Source organism: Psittacula echo, assembly GCF_963264785.1.
Source record: "Psittacula echo genome assembly, chromosome: 14".
Classification (NCBI taxonomy): Eukaryota; Metazoa; Chordata; class Aves; order Psittaciformes; family Psittacidae; genus Psittacula; species Psittacula echo.
The window spans coordinates 10,130,887-10,148,837 of NC_137750.1; the positions used below are offsets into that span (position 1 = coordinate 10,130,887).

A 17,951-nucleotide genomic window follows, 5' to 3' on the forward strand; every position below is an offset into this window, starting at 1 on the left:
GAAGCTATATGAGGATGATTCTCTGCTTTGCACACGTGAGTAATTTCAAAGAGGAAGCAAGGAAGGACAAGCAGTTAACACTCAAAAGGGAGGATCAGGCACCAGCAACCAATACCCATTCCTTCAAAGCCAGCCTTGCCACCTCCTCTGAGCCGTACCTGGGTCCTCACGATGGTTTTGATAGCAGCTTCAAACTCTTCAGAGTTATTGTAGTCGACAGTCCACACGTGTGGCTTCCCGATGAAGTCTTCAGCATACGGGTGTTGGGAGGACACCTAAACCGCAGCAGAATGAGCTGGTTTCTGCAGTCCTTGCCAGAATGGCTGCTGTCTACCACTCACAGCCACCGCAGCAGAGGAGCAGCAGGCTCAGGCACAGGCACGTTGGGTTTAACCCACTGCACAAAGATATGTGCTGGAAAAAGGCTTCCCTGAACACAGCTGCCCCCCCAACCTCAGGCTGATGGTCTAGAATTCCCACTAGGTTGGGATGCTCATTCCCAATGCTGAAATCATCTCTGCAGCCCTGAGTACCTACATAATATGGGTACAATTTAACCTTCACCTGAGCCATTTGTGGGTCTGGAGTGGCAAAAACAGACCAAGCCAGCAAAGGTCTGTGAAGGCACCACGTCTCCCAGGTTTGCCAGCTCCAGAAACAAGGCAGAGAGAAAATCCATCACCACCAAAGGCTGGGGAAAGTCTGGCAGTGCTGGAAGCCGCATCACGCCAATGGCACAAGCAGCCCCACACACTGGTACCCCACAGTCACCCCCCTCTCACCAGGTGATTTTGGGGGATCTACCTCTTGTTTCAGCCCCTAAACTGTCTTTCAGCCCCACGCTGCTGCAGAGCCAGAGCCCAGATCTCCTCTTGGAACGGGAAGTGAGAGGATGCTGAGCAGAGGAGGTGTTTCGGGGGCACCATGAAGTGTTGAAGAGGAGCCTGAAAACCTGCCAGCTGGAGGAGGAGAGCACTGCTCGCTCTGTGCTTCATTCTGCAGCTTGCTGTCCTTCCCCATTTTTTCCCTGGCAGTCGATCACCTCCTTCCCCTCTATGTGTAAACACCCTGTAGCAATTCACAACCCTCATCCCCAGCTTCCCTCCTGGCTCCCGGCTGAAATACAACCTCAGCACCCAGCAGGGATGGGGGATAACACCAGCAGCTAATTAGGGGGTGCATGGGACAGACATGGGGGTCCAAGACATCCCAGTGCACCCCTCTCCGTGATGGGTGCTGCTGAGCTGGGCTGTGGCAGGGCTGAGCCACACAGTCCCCCAGCAAAGCCCTTCTTGGTGGGAAGCATTGCTCTGCATTATCTACATTATCTACTTTATTAATAATAAAAGAGGCAATTTTCTCAACCCTTTAACTTTTAAAGAGTTCCTGCCTCACTTAGATCGAATTCCCAGTGACAGGCAAGCCTGGAGGGATTTCATACCCCTGCAACACCATCGGGGTCCTGGTGTCCACTGGGTCTACAGAAGGATGAACAGGGGAGCATCGCCCTGGTTTGGAAGCAGGGTATGGGGGGAGCGTGGATCTGGGCTGATGGGGAACAAGAAGGAGCCGGGGTTTGTTGTCTGTGGTCTGCAGAAGTCTCCTGCACCACCTTCACCTTTGCAACCCCAAATCTAAGGCAGGGCCCCTTGCATCTAAGCACTGAGATGGAGAGGGGACCTCATCTGCTGGTATCTGCACTTCTGCATTTGGAGAAGAAAATTATCTCATGGAAACCCAGACTGGTTTGTGTTGGAAGGGACCTTAAAGCTCATCCAGTTCCAACCCCTGCCACGGGCAGGGACCCCTTCCACTGGAGCAGCTTGCTCCAAGCCCCTGTGTCCAACCTGGCCTTGAACACTGCCAGGGATGGGGCAGCCACAGCTTCTCTGGGCACCCTGGGCCAGCGCCTCAGCACCCTCACAGGGAAGAGCTTCTGCCTAAGAGCTCATCTCAGTCTCCCCTCTGGCAGGTTAAAGCCATTCCTCTTGGCCTGTCCCTACAGGCCCTTGTCCCAAGCCCCTCTCCAGGTTTCCTGCAGCCCCTTTAGGCACTGGAGCTGCTCTCAGGTCTCCCCTTCAGGAGCCTTCTCTTCTCCAGGTTGCCCCAGCCCAGCTCTCTCAGCCTGGCTCCAGAGCAGAGCTGCTCCAGCCTCAGACGCTCCCTTGGACATCCCAGTTTAGCAACTGCTCCCCGCTGGGCTGCCCCCACCCCGGTGTGAAGGGCTGGCTCCATCCCTCCGTCTCCTGCCAGACTTGCCTCTCTGGAAGTCGGCTTCCCGCGGAAGAACTCGTGGTTGAGGGAGCTGTGCGGGGGGTTGAAACGCGCCTGCAGGAAAACGCAGCCGTTGGCGATCGCCTCCAGTGGGGCAGGACCCTCGTAGGGGAACCCGAAGCCAATGAAGAGCTGCAAAGGAGAAACCCATGTGCTGGTGAGCAAACGCGGCCAACCCCATAGGACAGTCTCTAAAGTAACCTACCATTATCCCCCTCTGCTGCTCTCCCCCTGCCTCTATGGCAGCTCCTTGTAGTTCTACACCCTGTAGGTTACATGGGCTAAAACCTCCCCTGCCCTACAGCTCACAGCACACTTGTGCAAGGCAATGGGGTGATGAAGAGCTGCAAGTTCTCCATAGTGGCTATGACTGGCTCTGTATGGAGAAATACTGCTTTGCCAACACCATTTGGGCTGGTGAATCAATATTTCCCCCGGGACAGAACTGAAGGTGACCAGGATGTGCCCATAACCTGCACACTCACTCTGAGAATCCCATTTATTCTTATCACAGCTGGGGTGGGGGGAACCTCCCCCCTCCTTAGCAATAAATGAATTAATCAGGGAACTTTGTGCTCCATCTGCAGACAGTGTGCAAGGAGAAACTCATCAGACACATCCTCATTTGAAATGATGTGCTCTGCTCTGCTCCCAGCTAATTAGCCCTGCTGATAGTGCCTGGGAAGAGCACAGATAACAGCCTCGCTCCAGCCTGCCTCCTCCTTTAATTGGGTTTTCTTTCTCAAGGCAGCTGAGCCCTCAGTACCGCTGGTTGACAGGATCTGTCCCACTGCCCCTTGCTATACTGGGTTCAGCTGTAACCTTTTTTCTCCTCAGTAGCTGGTGCAGTGCTGTGCTTTCAACTTTAGCCTGAGAACAGCGCTGATAACACCGATGTTTAAAGTTGTTGCTCAGTAATGCTTACCCCGATCAAGGACTTTCTCAGTCTCCTGCTCTGCCAGGGAGAAGAGGAAGCTGGGAGGAAGCAGAGCCAGGACACCTGACCCAAACTAGCTAAAGAGGTATTCCATCCCACAGCATGTCATGCCCAGTACAGAAACTGGGGGCAGTTACCCAGAAGGGCGAGATCACTGCTCAGGTCAGGCTGGGTATCGGTCGGCGGGTTGTGAGCGGTCGTATTCTCTTCCCTTGTTGTTTCCTTTATCATTGTTATTACTGGTGGCAGCAGTAGTGGTTTGTGTTATACCTTAGTTACTGGACTGTTCTTATCTCAACCCGTGGGGTTTACATTCTTTCCATTCTCATCCCCATCCCTCTGGGAGCAGGGGGGGATGAAGAGGGGAGTGAGCAAGTGGCTGCATGGTTCTGAGTTACCAGCTGTGCTCAGACCATGACACTTGCCCACCTTGGCCTTCCTCAGCAGCTGCTGGAACTCATGCTGTGGCAGCAGCCCATGGTTCTTCACAAATGCTGGGACCTCGGGCGGCCTCTGTGTCTCGTAATAAACCGTGCCATGGATCTCCATGTACTTGTTGAGGATGGCCAGGAACTTCTCCTTGCCCTGGGAAGGAAGGCAGACGTGTGAACTGCACCAGAAGATGGACCTGACCCCCTCCACGGTTATGACGGGGAGATTTAACTCTCAAACTCCTGTCCTGGAGCATCCGCGATGTTTTAAGCAAACCCACAGCAGTGCAAAACCCACATCCTCCCCTCTGCTTCCCTTGGACACACATCCTGGATCACCCCAGACTCCCAATGAGCCTGGATGGCTGCAGGCCTCAGCACCCTGAACCCAGCACCTCCAGCCCTGCCTCCTCTGCCACCTTCAAGGGCAAATTCCACTCTGGAGCTGCTGAACGAAAGGTTTCATGGCACTCAGAGGGAGGTTTGCAAAGACCAAAGCTTGCTGATGTCCCCCTGTTCCAACAAGTCCTCAGGACTTTCTAACTCACGTTTAATCCTGCTTCACTATCTGGAACATTAAGGGGTCAATAGTATTCTTCTTTTGGAGGCTTTCTTTTGGAGGCTGCTCTCCAAAGCAGCCTGTGTTCGAACAATTTCTCTACTGCAGAAGTACTTTTTTGCTTGGAAAAACCACAAAGGGTTTTGTGGTTCAGAATCCTTTGGATGCTGCATTTTCAGTTTGTTCCAGTGCTGCAAAAGGCCTCAAAGGAGCAGAGGCCAGGAGAGAATAAGGAGATATAAACAGGGAATATGAGAAAACTCCCTATGTTGCCTTAAAGCCTCTCTCAACACTGTATTTCTGCCTTCAGTCACGTATCATAGAATCATGGGATGGTTTGTGTTGGAAAGGAGCCTAAAGCTCATCCAGCTCCAACCCCTGCCACGGGCAGGGACCCCTTCCACTGGAGCAGCTTGCTCCAAGCCCCTGTGTCCAACCTGGCCTTGAACACTGCCAGGGATGGGGCAGCCACAGCTTCTCTGGGCACCCTGTGCCAGCGCCTCAGCACCCTCACAGGGAAGAGCTTCTGCCTAAGAGCTCAGCTCAGTCTCCCCTCTGGCAGGTTAAAGCCATTCCCCTTGGCCTGTCCCTACAGGCCCTTGTCCCAAGCCCCTCTCCAGGTTTCCTGCAGCCGCTTTAGGCACTGGAGCTGCTCTGAGGTCTTCCTGGAGCTGGATATCAATTCTCTAATACAAAGTCTTGGGAAGATGGCTGGCACAGGAGACCCCCTTCCAAGCACTGCATCAGAGCTGCTTTAACCCATGGGAGATGGGCAGCACCTGATGAAAATGGTCTTTCCCAGCTTATTAAAACCTTGGCCCCTGTTGCAAGTCAGATGCAAGAAGTTCAGAGGGGCAGGAAATGAGAAATAGCAGGAAAGGATGTTTCATGAAATGTTCCAAATGTCAAAAAGATCCTGCTCTGGAGACAGTGCTTAGTCCAATGCTTGTAAAGAAGCACCCAGCTCCAGAAGATGGAGGTAGTTTTTTCCTTCCTAGACCTCAAAATCACTCAGAATAAGGAGAGCTCCTCTTTCCACTTATTTCATCACACAAAGCAATACTCCGGCAGCCTGGCCTCAAGATACAGTGACCAGCAAGAACCAGCCCCTTTACCCAGTAATAAACTACCCCAAATATTCGGTTTTGGGAAAACTGATGCTGTTTGTGAATTCAGGCTAATAGGATATTTGCAGCAATAAGGGTGGAGGGAAACGTCGGGTCTGAGGTTCTAAGTCTCTTTAGTGCCTTCCCAAATTAACCTAACTAAGCTCAAATGGATAAGAAAGGGTGGGGAAATGATAGGAAACAAAGCAAGATACTACAGTTCCCCTAAACTGAGATGTAGTGGGTTTTAGTAGGTCCTTATGGAGACCCCAAGATAGCTGGATGCTGGGGCGTTTGCTCTCAGACGCGGAAGGTGATGGAAAACCCACAAACACCAGCAAACAGGAAATGTGGCTGCATCCTGGCCCACTACAGGCACCCTTATGAGGTGATGGGAATGCGAAGGAGATTGCATTGATCCAGCAGCTCAGGAGGACTGAGCCTGTAACAAGGCAAAGTCAAGTCCAGCAAAACCTCTTCTCTCCTGAGCAGATGTGCAGAGGTAAAGCCCAGCAGTGTGTGGTACAGTACCTGCAACTGGAGCAGCCCCAGGTGGTGCATAAAGGGAAAGAAACAGAAATAAATCAAGAGACAGCAAGAATTACCTCCTTTTTTGTAAGCTCTGGAAGGAAAACCAGCTGGCTAGCTCTGGGTAAGAGGGGGGGAGTACACATGTCCCCTGGCTGCTATAGGGATGCAGGGGAGATGTTTTCTTTTGGGGGTATTGCCTCATGCATTGCCCACCCCTCTTCTACACTGTTACAGGCATGGGAGGGCAACACAGCTCCCTTCCACAGGGTACTTGAAAGCAGAGACCAATCATCCCCATCATAGCACAGGACATCACCTAACAGCAATCACTGTCATCAACTGCATAACATAACCAATGTGAAATCCTCAGTCTGAGCAGCCTGCTGGGAGGAAGCATCACCCAAAGCAAAGGGAACAGGATCTCATCAGCCTTTGCCCTGCTTGCCTGGAGGTGCTGGACATGCCACATCGCTGCAGCAGCCTCAGCTTCCCCTCCATGAATGGGACAAGGATGTTTCACACAAACACATTGAGACCTGAGCCTCAAAAGCTCGGGGTTAGAGCCAAAAGCTGCTGCTACCTCACAGCTTGGTCTACAACTGCCCCATCCTGCGTGGGTGCACTCACCTTCCAGATGCTGGCCTCCTTCCCGTACACCACTGCCATGCTGCTCACTTTGTTGGACTTGATGAATTGCCTCTCTGTCTGGTTGAGCTCCTCTGACACGAAGCCCATGAAGGAGTTGTCAGGGGTGTGAGCTGTGGACACCAAGGGGAGAAGACACGCAGCTGGACAGATGTTTTCTAGGACCTCATCAGGGTTGAGAACGCAGCCCCACTGCAGCACAGGACTGAGATTAGCCCAGCTCCAGAGCCTTGCTGGAGCTTGGGGAAAAAATGGCATGGATCCCCATCCAAGCAGCTCATAAAATACAGGTTTTGGGACTCACTTGGGTGACTCTTGAAGAAGTAAGACATTTGTTAGGTTGCCAAATTTGCTTTATCCAGGAAAAAGCAACGTCTGAGTCACCCAGAACCCAATGGGTCACTGGGCTCCTTTCAGACAAGCACATCTCCTTTCCATGCCACAGGCAAATACCAGTCACTGAGCTGCCTCTCACCTGTAGAACCCCAGCTGAAATAAAACCAGGCTTTGCAACCAAGGTTGCAAAGCTTTCCCCTCCCAGGATCTGGAAGCTCCTGGCTGTGCCCTGTGTTTGGCCATAACTGTGCTGGAGCCAGCAATCCATTGCAGAGGAAGAAGCGAGGTCTCTCTCCCTGGATCATTTCTATAGCCAAGAGATGGCCAAGCAGATGTGGAAACCGCTGGCAGGCAGGGGGAAGCAGGAGTGGAGCTGGAAAGGACAGCACTGCCCATGCATCACCTCCTGATGGAGCTGAGACCTGCTCCTGTAGTCCCTGTGAGCCTCTGAAACCTCCCCACATGCCCCCATGCCTCACTTACGGAACATGGTCATGAACTGGGTGGGCTGCAGGTTCCAGTAGCCCCAGTTGGTGCGGTACCCGCGCAGCGTGGCGTACTCCTCATGGTTGTATGCCGGCTCTGTCCCAAAGGTATCGATGACCCGGACACGGCATCTGGGAGGGAGAAGAGGACCCAGGGCCTTGGTTTGACCAAGTCCCACTGCCAGGGACATGTTGTGTCCTCCAGCAGCTCGTCCCTTGTCTGCTCCTGGAGCAGAGGGTACAGGAATATCCCAAGCAGCTTTTCCCAGCCCACCGCTCCCTCCTGGAAGGAGCAATTTCCCCTTGCAGGCTTTCATCTCCCTGATGGTCAGGAGAATGATGCATCTCCTGAAGACCTGTTAATGCTTTTCCCAGTGTCCTGGGAATGCTGAGGCAGGCATTACCAGCACAAGACTGAGGAGAGAAGGGGAACATCAAGCAAGAGAAGAGCAAAACAAGCTGAATGCAAGAAAAAATGTATTTATAATAAAAGCAATAACACCACTTGTCATTTTTCTCTCTAATAAAATCGTGTAGGATAGTGGAAGAGATGGGAGAAAACATAATAAATAGCAGGACTATCAGCAGTGAATTAAATTGCATATTTTCCTGGCTAGTGATGTACCAGGGAATGATGACATTTGTCTTGATGCCGAAGGAGCCAGGGACGGGGCTTCTTGCAAACACAAAAGGCTCCTGCCTTCCTCTATGGTGTGGCCATCCCTGGCTGCAGACTGCAGGCACAGTACGTGGAAGCACACACACACTGCAGGCACATGCAGGGATTTCTTTTCCCAATTCAGTCTCTTTTAATGAGGTTTTATCTTACACATGTGAGGCTGCAGAGTGAGCAGAACGCCTCACGCCATGATAATGGGGGGTACAGCAAAGCAGAGCCAGACACAAATCTAAAGGTCTGACTCTTTGGACATGGGGACTATCCTTCAATGTCATTAGCGTTACTCTTTGCTTGCTAATTGATGTAAAACAAAGTAAGAGAAGGGAGTGGCTTTGCTCACCTGTATTTCTTAAAGGAGAGCCCCATGTGCTGCTTCATCTGTTGAAGACCGTGGTAGTCAGTGTAGATCAGGTCAAAAGGTAAGGGACTGGTCAAGGGGCAGTTTCCCCGTCCTGGAGGCACCCCTAAGTGGCTGGGGAGAAGCAGGAGGGATCAGCCCCAGCACCATGACAGCTCTGCAACACAAACTCTCATTTCCCTGCAGGGAGTTAACAGGGACCATCAACCAGCTGATGGAGGGGGATGCAGATGGTTCTCTTCTCCCCAGTCTTTATTTCCTGGGCCAAAATTCTGAGGTTTTAGGCAGCTCTGGTCCCCCTCCCCCCCCATCTTCACACCTGCTCCAGCTGGGTTCCTGCTCCTCCCATGTGGAAGATGAGGCTTTTGCACAGCATTCCCAGCCAGGGCTCACCAGCTTCTCATTCAGCACACACATCCCCCTGGACCTCCCTCATCACAGACACCAGATTTCGTTTGCTTTCACTGCAGTCACATCAGTGACAGACTTGTGAAGCCACATCTTCCCCCTCCTCCCTGCCTGCAAGGCTCTCAGCTTAGCCAAGATCTCCGTGTTCCCAGCCCCATACCTCTCCTAGCACACAACATTCCCTGTTCCTCTTACTCCAGTCGTTACAGGTACCCACCACATCACAGAGCACCTCAGCTTCTCCTTGACTCTGGGCCTGTCCTTGGATGCTGTGCACTTTCCATTGACATTTCTCACTTTTCATCCCATTTATGAGCAGTTCCATAAAGCCAGAGCAGCCGAACCCTGGGCCTCACTCAGTGGGTTTTCAGCCAGTTCCTTACAACAGCCATACTCAGCCCCTCTTCCCTGCTCCAGCAGCTAAAATGCATTATGAAAGTCCAGATGAACTAGATCGACTGCAATCTCTTTATCAAGTTCATCAGTTACCTTGCTGCCAGGGTGATGTGTGATTAATCTGGCATGATACAAGGCTGGTAAACCTGTGGCATGTCTCCTTCCATTTTCAATTACCTCTGTGAATTGATGAATCCTTCTCTCCAAAGCTGTTGCGCTAAGTGCACCACTGATGTCAGCCTGACAGCCCATCTGCTTGTCTGGACCATGTCTCTTCCTTCTCAGAAAGAACCCCTCTGTGACACCTTCCAGCTTCAGCAGGTTGCTCAAAAATCCTCACTACTCGTACTTGTGATTCGAGTGCCAGTTTGCTCCGAAATACAAATGATCCATCCTCGCCTTCAGTGTTCTTGTGGTTTTCCTGCTTCCTGAAGACTCATTCCTCATCCTCACCCTCATAACCCCACTCACATCCAAAGAGCAACAGCAACATCCACATGGAAATCCAAGATGTTGAGCTGATTCGGTCCAGCCGGGCTCTGCCCCACTCTCACTACTTCATCGCCCTGTTTTGGTCCGAGTCCTTCTGACAGGGCTGAGGAATGGCTGGTTTACTTTGCAAGCCAGAGCGCAGACAGTGTGAAATCTCACCCTCAGCTCCTGCCTGCCAAGATGTCTGTCTTTGTTTTCTTCTGGGCTCTTCACTTACTCCTAGCACCTATGTGGAGATGGGAATTTATCCCAGCCATCCCTGTGTTTTCCTTTTCCTTAGGAATAGAAGGTCCAGCCAAGTTTTACATTCCCAAGCTTTGGAGCTTTCCCTCTACATGACTTCTCTTACTGATTTTCCTGATTTCTCTGCATTTCCCTTTCTGAATCTGAGAATCTTCCTACCAGCCCATGGGTTTTATCTGTTGCTCAGCTGAACCTCAAATGAACCCGCAGCCCAAGGGTCCATCCTCTGAGGAGCACTTCCATGAGGCCCTCATCCTTTACCCAGACTTACAGAAAGCATTTCCTCTACTGATCCAGTGGTGGATGCAGAGGAAATCCATGGCTCTCCCACCTGTGGAATAGCCAAGTGATAGAGTTATCACAAGCATTTGCTCTGCAATCTCTCCCTAGTCTTCACCAACATAACCAAAAGGGATCATACGTAGTCACTGAAATTGGTTGGCCATTACAGATACAATGAAGGGCTCTCGGTCTGCTCCTGACCATATCTCCCTCTTCTGATATGGCTGGCAAGCTCTTGAGCACTGGATACCCTCATCCTTCTTCCAGCCCCATCCTGGCTTGAAACCAGTGAAGGGTCATCCCAAAACCCTGACCATGACTCCAGAGAGCGACTGAACATGGAACCACATCACTCAGCAAAGCCAGGAATAACAACAGATTTCAACTGAAGGTGAAGAGCTGCATTTGCAGCTGCTTCATTGCTCTTGTCACAAGGGATATGAGCTCAGGGCACCTGCCCGGGTCAGCTGCAGGGCAAACATGCTCCCGTTTTATTGCTTTTATGCCCAATTTAGATGACATGGCTCACTGGGAAGGTGACAAGAATGGAAAGGCTCTCACCTCAGTGCGATAAACAGGGCAACAAGGAGAGCCACCCCTCCCAGGGAGGCTGAAGGGGAATTTTTAAGGCAGGATTTTATACGGATGCAATATTAACCATCACATTTGCTCACATACATACTGTTTTCTCCCCACTCATCAATCAAACCCTCCAATTGTAACACGTCTCTTGCAGCACACCTCATCCTCTAGCTGGTACCCATCACCAAGGCTGCTGCATTACAAAATCACCTGTAATTTTGGAAAGCCCCAGGCAAGCTTGGCAAGGGGCTGCGGGTGACAATCAGTGTATCTCATACTGAAGCCTCCAAAGAGCCTTTCTAATGGTTAGGTAAAGCAGGCCTGGTTCTCCCTTTTCACTGGGATCTGCCACATGTTCCTTCTCCGGGGCTCAGGACTTGCCACGTCCATTTATACTCCCTGGAGTAGATCTAAAAGTAGATCTTTGAAGCAGAGCATCTCTCTCATTTACCCCCTTATCCTTCCTAACCACTTTATAACCACTTTAATATTCTGTTCATGCAAATCCAGGCTGCACCTCCAAGGGGGGGGGGGGGGGGGGGAACTTTTTTTATCATTCCTCCTTATTTAAACATTCTTTATTCAAGCTTTCATCATTTGCCAGTTAAGTCAACTAATTTTCTACTAAACCCAATTTCACTCATGGCTGGAGTGCAATTTCCCTGATTTTTCCTTGTGCCATGTACTATTAATGGCGCTTGAAATTACGCAAACAAAATTGATGAGCTCAAATGCCTCCTCCTCAGCCAGTGTAGCCAAGAGATTTGGGGTTGGAAACTGCTTGATCCCAGCTCCTGGAGGAACCTCCCTTCCCAGACCAGCCAAGGACGGCCACCGGCTCAGCACCTCCAGAGTCCCATCCCAGCATCCCGGATTAATGCACCGCCTCAACCCTCATTCGTCGTTGAGAGGGAGCATCCGAAGCAGCTTCAATCCAAGCGGATGCAGGCGCCGTGCTCGCCTCTGCACCAGCTGCCTCCACCAGCTGTGCCTACTCCAGAATAAATCTACAGCAGCTTCTTGTCCTGCTATTTTCCCCTTATAGGTACTTTAATCAACCAGAGGATGCATTCCCCTCCCCAGCACGGTGCAGGCTTTCTGAAATCAGATGACTGCAGGGTTATCTTTACATCCCGTTGACCCATTTTCAAATTAACCCAACGTTTCCTTCCATGTTATCACTCCTGGGGCTCAAAAGTCCAGCACTAAATGGATCTCGTGGGCATGTGCTGGCAGGCTGAGCCAATAGCCTATATTATATTTAATTACGTCTTCTCTGTCCGCATCTGCTGTCATCAGCAAGGCAGACTGCAGAAGGGCTCTGTCCTTTCTGCTCCCTTGGCTTCTCCCTGTCTACAAGAGCCCAGCAAGCACAGGGCCATTATGTAGGGGGTGAAAGGAGCCCAAGCAGCTCCCAGGGATCTGCAACAAGCCCATCACAGTCAATTTAAAGTGCAAACCAGAGCCCAGGAGATGAATGCCCACTGCCCAGCCTCTGCTCCCAGCCCTTCCTCCTGCTACAAGGGACATGACGACCTCAAAAGTGAGGTTTTCCAAGCAATTTCAAGCCGCCTGCATTGGTTTTACTTTTGCAACGCACATCTGGACTGTTTCTCTGGCCCATCATCGATCCTGTGTCACACAGCCCTACCCATCCAGGGGGTGAAGTTCAGCAATCAATGCATTTATATCAGAGGTCCAACAGACCTCTGTTTTCCCATCATTGCAGGACAGAACCATTGCTGGAAACCTTTGCAGCGCATCCCCAGAAGACAGCTAATGCCGAGGGTTTGCTGCTCAGCTGAGCAGCAGCAGGTCCAGGCAGGGCTCTGCCAGGAGATCCCATCTGCAGGGGGTTCCATGGGAAGGCATTTTGTCTGGGCTGCAAAGATAAGCCATGTGGAGTGAAGACTGCTGGATGCTTCGCATCCATAAGGAGACTGAAAGCCTCCAGAAATGGGCAGTCAAGAGTCCTGCTTGAGGCTGGGTTTGATCCAGGGGCTCCCGGCTGAAGCATCTCTGGGTGTGTTGAAACCTCCATCCTCCTTGACTTTGCCGTCCCAGATCAACTCTCCCCACACTCCAGGCATAACCTTCTCTCACCTATGGAAACTACCCAGCAATTTCTAAGGTTATGATAACCTTTGTGTGACAAAGCAGAGGTTTCTGCAACAGCAAAGAAGCCAGTGAGACAGTCACAGTATCACAGTATCACAGTATGTTAGAGATTGGAAGGGACCTCAAAAGATCATCTAGTCCAATCCCCCTGCCAGAGCAGGAATACCTAGATAAGGTTACATAGAAATGTGTCCAGGCGGGTTTTGAATGTCTCCAGAGGAGACTCCACAACCTCCCTGGGCAGCCTGTTCCAGTGTTCTGTCACCCTCACTGAGAAGTTTCTCATCCGGCTACAAGTTGTCATCCGGCTACAAAATAAACATATTTCATGAAGGAGCACAGTTTAACAGCCTGGTAAATCCTGCTTATTTATGCATCCTCCTCTCCTACAAAATGAAGCCCTCAAAGGTGGAAAAAATCCCTCTTGGCCCCTCTTCACCACAGATCCCTATTGCTCCAGTAGCTACTGCCAGCAGAGCTCTGAGCTACCTCTTCAGAGGTGCTGGGAAGCTGCTGGAATTAAATGGAGCAGTTTCTGCAGTCTCCTTTCAATGCACGTGGCTTTTAATTGCAGAGCTACATGGCTGCAACTCTGCAGGCAGTGGTACCCAGGTGAAGAGGGGAGGAGGAGCAGGATGGGATCCATGACGCTCTGATGAGAGATGCCCTCCTGGCTGGGCAAAGTCAGCCCCTGAAGACGCACAGGAGGGTACCAGAGCAAACAGCTCTTCCAGGTCAGAAATTCAGCAAATAATGAAGAAACTTCTCAGTAAAGGGAAATAAATACCCACTAACATCCCGCCTGCCTAACCCTAAGTAAGACCTGTCTGCTGGAAACGTGCCCCAGTTAAACTGAGGACTGGAGAATCCAATAAAGTCCAGACACACAGTGGTGTGTCCAGCATTTGTGCAACCTCTTGGTTTAGTCTCCATCATCTCCAGTGCCTAAAGGGGCCAACAAAAAACCTGGAGAGGGGCTTTGGACAAGGGCCTGTAGGGACAGGCCAAGGGGAATGGCTTGAACCTGCCAGAGGGGAGACTGAGATGAGCTCTTAGGCAGAAGCTCTTCCCTGTGAGGGTGCTGAGGCGCTGGCACAGGGTGCCCAGAGAAGCTGTGGCTGCCCCATCCCTGGCAGTGTTCAAGGCCAGGTTGGACACAGGGGCTTGGAGCAAGCTGCTCCAGTGGAAGGTGTCCCTGCCCGTGGCAGGGGTTGGAACTGGATGAGCTTCAAGGTCACTTCCAGCCCAAACCAGGCTTGGATTCTGTGATCTCTGTCTTTGCAAGGGTTTGCAGTGGTTGAGTACCTACAATCAGGGGCCCCATCTTCAGCTCCCACTGAGACCTGTAACCAAACATCCAGCCTTTCTAAAGCTCACAACATCCTATACATAACCATGTCCCACCATGAATATCAAAGCCTGGCCAGAAAAAGAACAACCCAGCAGCAGTGACAGCTTAAAGCAACACTCACTCTCCAGTAATGGGAGAACCTGATTAAAGATGAAAGACTGAGGTTTCCTTCCCTCACCAGCACGGAGCTGATAAATCCCACGGCCACACCACACAGCTCCATCAGGACCACACACAGCAGGTCACTTCTGGCTGCTTCCAGAGAGAGTTCCTGGCTCCCCACACAACAGCAGGACTGTATTTGCCAACTGGCGAGGGCAGGTGAAGCTGGGAGCCTGGGCACTGCACAGATTCTCACGTGAACAGAGGCAAGAAGAAAGATGGCTTTTACCCACCAGGAAATAATTAGGAATCCCTTTGTCTGGACGTGGTGATTCCCTGTGAACAGCCCTTATTAGTGCAGCCTGGATACACCTTGGGGACTGTGGGAAGGTGTCTGTGATGACAGTGGTGGCAGTGGGTGCTCAGCTTTGTTCCAGTACGGTGCTGGCCCTGGCATGCAGAAGGTGGCCCCTTGCCCAGACCACATGCTGGCCACAGCTACTGCTCGGCAGGGAAAGGGCTGCCAGCACAGGATACAAGCACGTGCTGGAAATCAAGTGCCCTGCCAGGCCCATTATTAGGAGTCCAGAGCTCGGCACCAGAGCAATTAAGCTCCGAGAACAGTTTGTAAAGCTCTGACCCCACGAGGCATCAAATCCTGTTTCCTTCGACTTTCTGTCCTGCCTTATGAGCAGTTAATTTCAAGGGGACCATTGCAAAAAACACCTCTCAGCATTGCTGAGATCAATACTCCCAGTGGCTCCAGCAGCCCACAGCACTGCATCCCGACTCCTCACGCCTTAGCCCCACAAAAGCAGCTGCAGATGCCACCATCACCATTCCCATGACTTAAGGACAGGGGTAAGAGCTGAAGGTCCCAGCAGTACCCCTTGTCCTAGGGGGAAAGGCCAAGTACATCCCTCCCCATGGGGCATGGCTGCTCCAGAGGAAGAGGTTTGGCTGTCAAGGCTTTTGCCACGGCTCTGAAGTGCTGCTTGCAATTTTCCAACATGTAATCATTAGTTGCCTCATTAATAACACAGCTCAGGTCTTCCAGGCACTTCCCACTCGTCCTTTAGCAAGCGGCGCACACACACACCCCTTCCCACTTCCCTGTAAGCATTTTAGCTACCAAAGCAGCACAAGGGGTCTTCAGCAAGACTGCAGTGTTTGCATTCAGATGTGGGATGTTTTTTCCCTCGCTGCTTCAAAACAGGGTTCAAAATGCTGCTGGTTCCTTCCACTGCCCATACCCACCCAGCACCAACCTTGGGTGGAAGAAGAGTTCCTGCTCCAGGCTGATGCTTTGCTTTCCTCCCAGGGAGCTGCACACACACCAGCCATCAGATAACCCCCTGTTTCACCCCTTGTTTCTCAAGATGCATCAGAAGCAGTTAAAAAATTCACCAGGAAATGCAAGAGGACAAAACCCTGCACTTAGTCCCACTAGGGGAAAAATTAGCCTCTGGTAGGACATAGAAGCAGAATTCACAGGTCTTTGAGGTCTACAGTGGGCAAAAGATAAGGTAACCCTGGAAAACCAGGGCTGAGCTCAGTGGATTCCATCTCAGACCTCACAGGGGCATTCAGACAGTGCTTAGCTGAGCCATGGAGCAAGCCTGCAGATCCCAGAGATGCTTGGCTTTGCTCTGGGTTAACACTGATGCCCCAAACAGGGGAAGACCCATTGAAGCCCCCTGCTCTTCACTGCTTGGTATCTGCGTCTTTCCCTGTTGGAGCCCACCAGCAGGGAGAGATGCTCAGCACACCACAGCAGAGATGCTCAGCAGAGATGCTCAGCACTCCACAGCCATGCTCCCAACCTGTTTTCATCCCCAGCCCTCCATCACCAGATATTTTGAGCCAGAGACTTATTTTTCCTCCATATATCCGTGATCCCCAGCATTTTGACCCAATCCTGACCAGTGCCTCTAGGCACTGCTGCATTGCAATCAATATAGATGCTAATAATGAACAGCTCTCAGATAACTACCGGCTGAAGCTTATGCAGGCGAAGCCGCCAGTGATCCCCTGCCAATGATCAATATGCATAGAAAAATCAGCTCAGAAATGTGAAGAGACAAAGAACAAACCGGGAGGGAGGTTATTCCGTGCTGAATAATTTATGGGCACCAGTGTTTGCTCTGTGAAGGCCGTGCTGGGCAAAAGCAGCTACAGCTCCGAGCCATGAAAGGAGCACGGGGTGCCAAAGGAAAATAAACAAGTGGACTGAGCATTTCACATTGCTGGAGCAAAATAGCCCCAACCCCCCCCCCCCCCCCCCAGCACTGCTGCAAGCTCAGCAAGAGACACCAGGGATGGCAAAGGACAAGTTTAGCAAAGCTCTGCTGCTTCAGGAGGTTGCACAGGAGCAAGAGGGGTAGGAAATCAGAGTATTTGGGCTGATCCTTCTATGGCGACATGGCTTTAGCTCTGCTTCTCCCTGCAGCTCAGCTACAGTCCCTCACACATCCTCTGGTTCTCTGCATACCAACCCCTGCCCGAAGCTGCAGCTGCAGGTGAAGTCCCCTCCAGGCTTTAACAAAGAGCCCAAGATTAACTATTAGCACAGCTCAGGATTAATTACACGTGTTCTGCTAAGCCTCCCACACGCTTGTGGTTGGGTGACAGCTTATCTCAGCACTGCTTAGAGCCACCACTAACGCCGTACCAGCCTGAGTGCAGGGACCTTGCTGAGAGATCTGTGAGCACCCAGCAGGATTGCTGCCTCCCCTGGGGACTCACACACCTCTGCTCCCCCTCCAGCACCCCCTTAACCCATCTCTTGATGGGCTGCAGGAGGGTCCCAAGGAACACTGGGCTCGATCCGCAAAGGGACAGAGGGGAACCTGGCTACAGCCCCACGTCCTGCCTCCGCTTGCCCCAGCCCCATCAACATGGATGTGAGCTCACGATGTGTGTCCAGCATTTAAATGCCATCAAAGCCAGGCACAGGATGTGCTCAGGGAGGTGGGGGTGGTTTCTGTTACTGGGACAGAAAGAAGTGCAAGATGTGCAGCCCCAGCCTGGCTCGCTCATCCGCCATTGCAGCGATGAGGGGAAGAGATGGAGCTGCTGTTCCCAGACATCCCAGGGGACACATTCAAACCCATGTCAGAAGAGGAGGTCTCATCACTGCCAACCAGTGTCAAAGCCCCTGTGCTTCTGAGAAAGGCCAAATACTACAAGCAGCAATGCAGCTCGCCTCAGAGCCACTCCAGAGGGATGCTGCAATCCAGTTGTTGCAGCTCCTTCCCCTCACTAAACTACCACCATGAGGCTCTTCATTAAAAACCACAAACAAGAACACCACCACCACAACAATACACCCCTCCCAGCCATTAGCTTCTTTCATCCTTGAGCACACAGGTATTATTTAGCCCGTCAGTTTAGCTCAGCACGCCACATGTTGATCACTGTGATGCATGCCCGCCTCTTTGAGAAGCTGCTGCCTTTTGCAGTAGGACCAGGATTATGGTTTTGAGTTAATTAGTTGGGAGCTAATTCTGTTCATTAATTCTGAATGCTGCAGGGGCTGGGCTGGGGGGTTTGCTGGTTGTATTCCAGGATCATTGGGTTTTTCACTCCCTTTGCAGCACAGCTCAGTATGTGGCCGATGCTGGCTTAGCATCACCC

At 51.6% G+C, this 17,951-nt stretch overlaps 1 protein-coding gene across 1 annotated transcript in view; it reads right to left on the reverse strand.

The window, feature by feature from the left end:
• Positions 1-17,951, reverse strand: part of MGAT5B (alpha-1,6-mannosylglycoprotein 6-beta-N-acetylglucosaminyltransferase B) — a gene marked incomplete at both ends in the record, with an annotated part of 64,467 nt that overhangs the window by 8,260 nt on the left and 38,256 nt on the right. Inside the window, 6 exons of the mRNA XM_080629548.1 lie at positions 159-275; positions 2,260-2,406; positions 3,641-3,796; positions 6,466-6,596; positions 7,303-7,436; positions 8,324-8,455. Coding sequence (XP_080485674.1) covers positions 159-275; positions 2,260-2,406; positions 3,641-3,796; positions 6,466-6,596; positions 7,303-7,436; positions 8,324-8,455 — 817 coding nt within the window. The remainder of the gene's footprint in view (positions 1-158; positions 276-2,259; positions 2,407-3,640; positions 3,797-6,465; positions 6,597-7,302; positions 7,437-8,323; positions 8,456-17,951) is intronic.